Source organism: Convolutriloba macropyga, chromosome 9, assembly GCF_964194025.1.
Source record: "Convolutriloba macropyga chromosome 9, txConMacr16.3, whole genome shotgun sequence".
NCBI lineage: Eukaryota > Metazoa > Xenacoelomorpha > Acoela > Convolutidae > Convolutriloba > Convolutriloba macropyga.
The window spans coordinates 6,367,423-6,375,490 of record NC_134476.1 but is presented as its reverse complement, the minus strand read 5'-3'; the positions used below and the strand labels follow the sequence as shown (position 1 = coordinate 6,375,490).

General features: G+C 34.4%; 1 protein-coding gene across 1 annotated transcript in view; it reads right to left on the bottom strand.

The window, feature by feature from the left end:
- Window positions 1-784: 784 nt before the first annotated feature.
- The window catches only part of LOC142345995 (uncharacterized), a 38,307-nt gene continuing 31,023 nt past the window's right edge, over window positions 785-8,068 (bottom strand). The window contains exons 3-4 of the mRNA XM_075398464.1: window positions 4,197-4,741; window positions 785-1,098 (exon numbers count right to left, since the gene is read on the bottom strand). Of these exons, the coding sequence (XP_075254579.1) occupies window positions 1,056-1,098; window positions 4,197-4,741 (588 nt within the window). The 3' untranslated portion in view covers window positions 785-1,055. The remainder of the gene's footprint in view (window positions 1,099-4,196; window positions 4,742-8,068) is intronic.

The following is an 8,068-nucleotide window of genomic DNA, read 5'->3' as shown; positions in this document are numbered from 1 at the left end:
AATTGTCGCTAATCAGTCGTTTGAGCGAAAGTGTCTTTTTGAGATAAGTGCTAACCTTAGGCGTCGTTCAAAATCCTGACAGTATATTTATTTACTAAGTGCTTTTTCCGAGAAAAAAAATTGGTCTGAGATTTCAAATAAAATTAGAACAATTTTGGCAATGGACACTGTAACAGCCCAACTCTGTGCTGTTTGCTCTAGGTAGTTTTCGAAACTCTTAATGAAATTTGGCTCTGCTGAGACTTAATTGTGCTCAAAATCGTTTATCACTAGATTCGCGTACTTGAGCTTTAATTTTCTCATGCCCGTTTCAACTTGAAATATTTTGTGATTAGACCCATTTTCTCTAGTCCTCTTAAGTGGGTCTGCTCCTAAATCAATTTCTTCCTGATCTCAACCAGTCAGTCTCGAATTCCTCGTGTAACAATAATCTTTTCTCGTTGGCCAGAATTTTTTTTCGGAAAAAGTGATACGTGTAACGCGCTTCAAACTAGCCTAGCTTTAAAAACTGATTTCCATAGGATAAGTTAAAACTTTGTGATAAACTTTGAAATTCCGTTAAATTTGCCTTACACATGAAAATCTTGTTTTTTTTTCGTTCAAGATCTTTCAACCAGAAGTTTTATAATATAACATTGTAATAGAAGCAAGTTATTGAGTAATATATTGTTCAATTTACGATAATACAAATTTCAAATAATTGTGTTGCCAAATGAATGTTTTTGAAAAATACCAAAAATATCTGATATCTGTATCAGAAATGATTGTGCTTCTTTTCCAAGAATAGTATTTGAAATCAAATTTCCGTAACATAGAGAAGTTGCAGCGTACAAATTCTATAAACAATTTATTTTTTAAAGCAAAAATATTTTTGAATTTGTTGGTGCGATTGAAAAGCAGTAAGTTGTTTTCTCGGAATTGACAAAACCAATTCCAAATCTCCGTGAGTTCTAGAAGGAAGAATATAACACAACCGATCGTCGTACAAGTTGAGGGTTGTAAACTTGACAGGCTTCCCCCCACCCAGGTTAGACTGTCCATACCAGTCGAATAGTTTATTCCAATTTGAAAACTTCAGTACTGTAGGATGTGACATGGCTGTTAATATTGGACTGAATGGATTATTTCAATAATTTGCATACTTATCATTGGGCTACCCAAAAAAATTCTTTCACAAAAGAGTTTAATAATTTATCGTATGAAATTTCCAGTGCACTCAAACACTTACGATGATGCTGGAAATTGTTGTTCAAATAAGTCAAGTTCTGATAATACGTAAATTTCATTATCAAAATTGCGAAAATTTCTTTTAAACAATATGAACTTTGCAGAAGTATGATCTATTTTTGCCAACTTGTTCGGCTAACCAACTTGTTTGATTGCGATGTTTAAGATTCTCCAAACCGTTTTCTTAAAGTTTTAGCATGATTTTTTACGTCAATTTTAGCTGACGAAACTCAACAACAACAACAAACCAATTAACTAGATTCCAAACATTTGTTTTATTTCTGCTACATATATTTACGTTTTGGTTTCCATTTACCAGGCAATTGTTCAGCACGCAGATAATTCAAACTTTCTTTGTAAGATGATAGTGAAACTTGCAAATATTCAAATTTACGTCAAAGCTTGGAATCCAAATGCCATTTTTGCATAATTAGCCATGATTAAATTAATCTAAAGAATCTTAACTAGTGATATGATTTCAGCGGTCACCAAGAAGCAAAACAAATCAAATCAAAGTAAACTTGATTATTGGACCAGATCACTATTATTTATGTATCTGTCTCTCAGAGTTGATAAAATTTCGTTTGAAGAGATAATCCTATTAAAAAACTTCTTTTTTCCTATTCCAGGTCATCTTTTTTTGAAAGAAAACTTTCTATCATTTTTCTCTCTTTCTTTCTTTCTTTCTTTCTTTCTTTCTCTCTCTCTCTCTCTCTTTCTCTCTCTCTTTATCTAATTTTCTATCTCAGTTTTCTATCTAATTTTCTTTCTGATTATCTCAAATGTTAACAAATTTTTAGAAAGTTAAGTTCGCTGAAACTATGTAAATTATACTCATGTATGTGAAACTGAGTTCGGGCAACAACTTGAAGAAGTGCATGAAAGCTTTCTTATTTCACATCATTTAAAATGGTGCTAGAGAACATTGTTTAGTATCAATGACAAAATTTTTTAACCAATTTATAACCTTAACTATCTTTTTATTTGAAAAAGTTTTCTTGATGCACATTATATTACATAATACTGAATACCTTAACCTTTCTTATCCTTGTTGCCAAAAAGTTGAAATTTTGTCACTGAATTCTAATTCCATTTGTTTCCTAATAGGTCTATTTACAAAGCGAGGCCAAACAATTTTTTCCTGCGTGTAATTTTTCCCATTTTTTCAATTCACAGCCACTTTTTTCGCGTAAATATATTGGTTTCTTACAAATATCTCAAGTTCCAATAATCAAATTCAGAAATTTTTTTAACAGGTGTCAACACTTTTAATAGTTAAATGTTTACAAAAAGGAGAATCCTTAAACCAGGATTTTAATTTCTTTTCACTGGGCCAAGAACACGGCACAGAAGGAAAAAGAGGGTAGCAAGAGCCTTTTTTTCTGCAGTGTTTCAATTTTCACCCAAAATGCGTTAATTGTACAGATTTTCACACGAAACTCAACGGGCAGTTACCAAAATGTTTCTCCATTGACAGTGTAGAACAATTGACGAGAAATTTCAGCTAGGAAACATTTTTTATCTGTTTATTGTTGATGTTCGTGAAGGCTCTGCTGGTTCAGGTTGTTGGTGCTCTGCAGCCACATCAGCTGCAGAGCACCAACAACCTGAACCACCATAGCCTTCACGAACATCAACAACAGCGGCCAACCCGAAAGAGGAGTCGGTAAAAACAAAGCTTATCTCAGGTTTGATGGACCCTGAAGCAAAACTTTGACAACTAAACGGTATTAAAGCACAACCAAGAATGCCGATTGCTGAAATGACCGAGATCTTACAATTCAGAAGTCAAGCAATGGTTTTTTCAAGTTCTTCATCAGGTAATAAGACATTTAACTGTGAAAGAAGTTGGGTTCAACTTCAAAAAGATCTTTCAAAAACCAAATGAAAAGTTTACGGCTAAGAAAAGCAACAACATGTATACTAGGTGTGGAGGTAAGCCACACTCTAGTAGACCCTGTCCAGCGCTAAGTAAAAAACGCAACACCTGTGAAAAGGTGGGACAATTCTCAAAAATTTGTAGAAGCAAACCCCAACCAAATTCAGGTTAAGTACAATAAACAGAATATTTTTTGCGAAAAAGAAAACTTTTCTTCACAGCAAGCATCTCCAGCATCGGAGTTGGGAAAGTTTTATACCAAAGAACAAATGTTAAACATGTCTGCGACATGGGAAAATATCTCAATAAATAATTGCAAAGTAAAATGCTGGTAGACACAGGTGCAGATAGCACAGTGATATCATCAAAAATATGGACTGAGCTTGCTAAACCTCTGTTGGATGGTAAGACAAGACATCTCGAAGCTTATGATGGTCATCAATTAACGCTTCTGGGATCACTTACTTGTGACGTTGAGTGAAACGTAGGCAAGCTCACATAAAAACAACTACCAGTTGTGCAGTCTGAGGAGACGATATCTCGCTCAGAACCACAACTTCAGAACACAGATGTGAGACCTTCACAACAGGAAGAAGCTTCTGCAGCCACATCAGCTGCAGAGCACCAACAACCTGAACCTCGAGAGACTTCACGAACATCAACAAGAAAACAGCCCGTGTTATCGACCACGACACAAGGTGCGGATAGTTCCATCTCAAAAATGCAAAAAAAAATCGTTGAAACAATTTTTCCCATCAAAATTTGCATTGTATTTGTTTTTTTCGTTTGGGTATCATTCAGCTCAATGCTAAACTAATGGTTGCCGCCGTTTCTGGGATAACATCAAAAAATTGCTCTTTTTTGAAATTTTGTGAAAATCATTTCAACTTTGAGAAAATATTTCATGGATTTATCAAATATGTAATAGAGATTCAGTGACATTGCTTTTTTCAACTCTTTTTAGAGCTAAAATGTCTCTTAATACAAAAGGTGTAACTTCAAACAAACCTTTCAGCGCCTTTTTCGGGATCGCTTAATCTTGAATAAAAAATTGAAATTAAAATATTCCATCCAAGAAAGTTGGGCAAACTCAATCTGGGCTAAATTGTCCACAAAAGATTGAACAAAATCTTCGTTCACCTTCGAAATGCTCTTTCTAACCTCGACCGCAATTTTGAATAAATCCATCTTTTTTACCTGATCTCGCGTGAATTCGCAGCCACCAAGAACCACCATATTTCCAACGTAGGTTTTCGGAGTCGGAGGATTTCGCCTAAATCGAGCGTTAATAATGAAAGAAAGTGGATATTTTTGCGTCAACAAATTTCCGTTTTCAATTAACGTTTCGATGTAGGCTTTGTAGATTAAAGCTATCAAGCAATCATTTCTCGATGGCAAAATCTGCTGTTTAACCGACAAATCGTTTTCTATCTTTGATTCTGAATTTACTGTTTCGTTTTTCAGTTGTTCTAGAGCTGTTTTTTCGATGTAAACAAAAACAGTTGAGCAGGGTTCGACCACGCCAGTCGGTTCTGGAATTACTGGCCACTGAGGAATTGCTGAAACTTCAGGATGGACAAACTTTGGCATCACTCCAGAAGGTTTGATGAATTTGCTCCTATCTTTAGATGCCTCCTAAAAATCTGATTTGAAAATGGGATCGTTTTTGTGCTTTTACACATTTTTCTTCTTCACATTGCCACAAATTTAGTTTATTCACGAGAAACAAAGTTGTGATCATACTCTCCTAAATATTTAAAACAATTTTTCTTTCTAGTTACAATTTACCAGCAATTTTTGGTGGTTCCCGCTTAATTTAGCACTAAAATTCCAGTTTGGTATCAAATATGCATACTACTTTTTATTTCACGTGCGGTCGAATCAAAATGCACCACATTAAAAATTCCGTTTCAGATGCCTTCTAGAAAAATTCTCAAATTGATTGTTCGTTTAGTTAATTTTTTATCGGTCGAGACTATAAAATTCCATCATTCCACTACAAAAAAAAAGAAGTTAATTACACAATAGTGTTAAAAGTTGAAAGGATCGAATGTGCAGCAAAGGACGTCATTTGCTAGAATGACATAAAAGACAATGATACATTTGGAATATTTTTGAGCAAATGAGTTTTAATAATTTTTTAGCATTATTTTAACCAGTTGTTTTATTTGTAGCCGTATAGATTCGTACAATATAAGTTCGTAATTTAACATACATTCTAACAATTCCATTTTGAAGCTCTGGCAGTTCTCATTGCCTAGAACTTTTATCGTCGTTCAATTGACCAAATCAGCGTATTTTTCAAACAGTTTTTTAGTTTTTTTTTCGATTTACCACCAATTTTCTTTATTATTATGTTATTAAAACCAACTCATTTAATTTTTCACACAACCTGTTTATCCGCAGTCAGTTCTGAACTGTTATACTTGTCCTGTTGGTTACTTTGAATTGAAGCTATTCCTATTTCACGACGTTTTTTGTAATTCAGCTGTGCTGTCATGCTTCCATAGCGAAAAACTCAACTGGTATAACGGAAAAAAACCTCTATCGCGTACAAAGAAATCTTTGGGATGGCATTTAAGAAAGAATTGTGAACAAAGAAAAAAAGTTTCTTTTGTACAACACTGGCTGACCAAAATATAATCTGGGTGAGCAGCTAAAGCTAAAAAAATTAATTTTCGCTTATCAACAGGAAGGAAAATTTTGAATGAGTTTGTTCCTTTCTCAACCATAATTTTTATATGTTAATTTTATGTCTTCCGCAGTTCGTAACCAAAAAACATCAATTGCCTAACTTTTATTCTGAAACTGTTTCACTGCCGAATGAGAACACTAAAATCGATCGTAGCTTCTGGCAGCGATCTGGCTCAGTTCTTATAACTTGTGAGCAATTTTCAGTTCTTAGACACGGATGAGAAATTTTTAAATAGGGCATTTGTAGAAAAATATTATTTACTGCTCACTGAATTTAAATTATATTGCATCCAATCGCTTTTATAAAATCACCAAAAAATATCAAACAATTTTTTTAATTTGTTTATTTTCTAAGAACTGTTAATGATTGCAGCCTAGAGAACTTTTATGGTGCAAAAGGTTTCAACAAGAGGAGTATCAAACTATGATCTCCAGATGACTGTCTGCATTCTCAACCAAAACGCAATTGAGACTTGAGAAATTGGTCTTCTCAATTGTGTCTTTGCTTCCCGGAATGAATTTTTTTGAAAATTTTTCAAAAAAAAATTTTTGGTTCCATCTATCAAATTTGGCTGGGCTGTTACAGATCACACAATACGGGATCTCTTTATGTATGCCAGTCAAACTTGACAAAAGATATAACAAATCGAAGGCAAAGATATATGCCTAAGACCTGTCTGTGCTATAAGTCTCAATTTAAAATAGTTGGGGGGCTGAAAGTATTTAATTTATAAAAGAGTAAATATGATATAACAGCCTACTGATTACCAGTTGTGTAGTGATGAAATGGAGGTGAGCTGCTGGGCGATCGTTCACTTGGGTGTTTCGTCAGGTATGTTATTTGTCGAAAAAGATAGTTATAAAATTAAATCTGGAATTATTTGTCTAAGTTATTAAACAATTTTGTTCGACTATTTTATTGTTAAAGTGGAGTTAAATTTTGAGAAAAATGAAAGCAGTTGTCTGCTGCTTGTTTCTGGGAGTGATTTCTGTCTCTCTAATTTTATTCCGTCCCACTTCGCTGAGAGAAACAATTAATTCCTCTCAGCTCCGTTTGGGCCGATAGGGAGCGAATCACAAACTCACGTTCATAGTGAGGTGCTTCTTAATTTTCCTATTGGCCGAGAAGGCAAGAGAATTAACTCTTTTTTATCTCACGGAGAAATTATTGAAACTCCAAAAAATAATAAAAATCTAAAAAGCTGAGAGCATCAATTATTGATTTCGTAGGCGCCTGTTTTCTGCTTTTCCCCTCTTCTAAAACCGCAACAATTATGGTTTTCTTGGGGGCTTTTTATGAGACTCTATTGTCTTTTCCCCTGAAACAATCTGCTTCATCTTTATTGAACTTGGGGGGAAAGATCTGCATTGCAACTGTCAAAAGCAGAAGTAATTTAAATCAAAAGAAACTGTGGTTTTACAGGCCGCCTACGTTCAACAATGTACATTTTCTATCCTGGATATAAGCGAGGAGATCCAGGCCTAAAGTTGTGTTATTTAAATAAGTCGAACTGAGTTGTTTAAATACTTGTGTACTGGTAGTCTTAACAAGCGTTAGTTTATTTAGCGCGCGGCGAAAGAATGGTTAATTAGCGCCTAAATACGTTCGCTCTAATGCGGGATTAATTATCCGTTCATTTGTAACGGCTCTCGTAATACTACAGCTCACCCCGATTTTTAAGATAGAAAAGAAAATGATTAAAAAAAAGAAATATATTGCATCGTATATAATTTTATTGCGTTTGGAACATATAAATGAGTTACTACAAGTTCAGATAGTTATGAATTTAATCGCAAAGGGCGATAATGGTATGCTATAAAATTAATCGCAAAGGGCGATAATGTTGTGCTGTATTATTCAAAAAATTCTGGGGGCAAAATGACTGGGCTTGGTACTGGACTGTCGCCGTCGTCCAATATATCAAACACTTCCACAACTTCTTCAGTTTGTATAGTCAGTTCCACAGGTGATGATGATGATGCCGCCATTTCCACAGGTTTTCTGTCTGTTTTCTTTTTGGCTTCTAGTTTGTGTCTTTCTTCTCGTTTATTTTTCCGAGTTTTCTTGTCCTTCATTTTTCTTAATTCGCGATTTAGCTCTTTAACCTTTTGCACTAGCTTCTTATTTTCAATTCCGAGCTTTTGATTCGCTGATGTGATTTCTAGATGTTTTTGGATGTACACCTTATTCAATTGTTTTAGATTGCTGTCTTCAGTCTTCTGAAGTTGTTTTGTAATCACATACTGACGTCTCCAGTAGTCATCGCT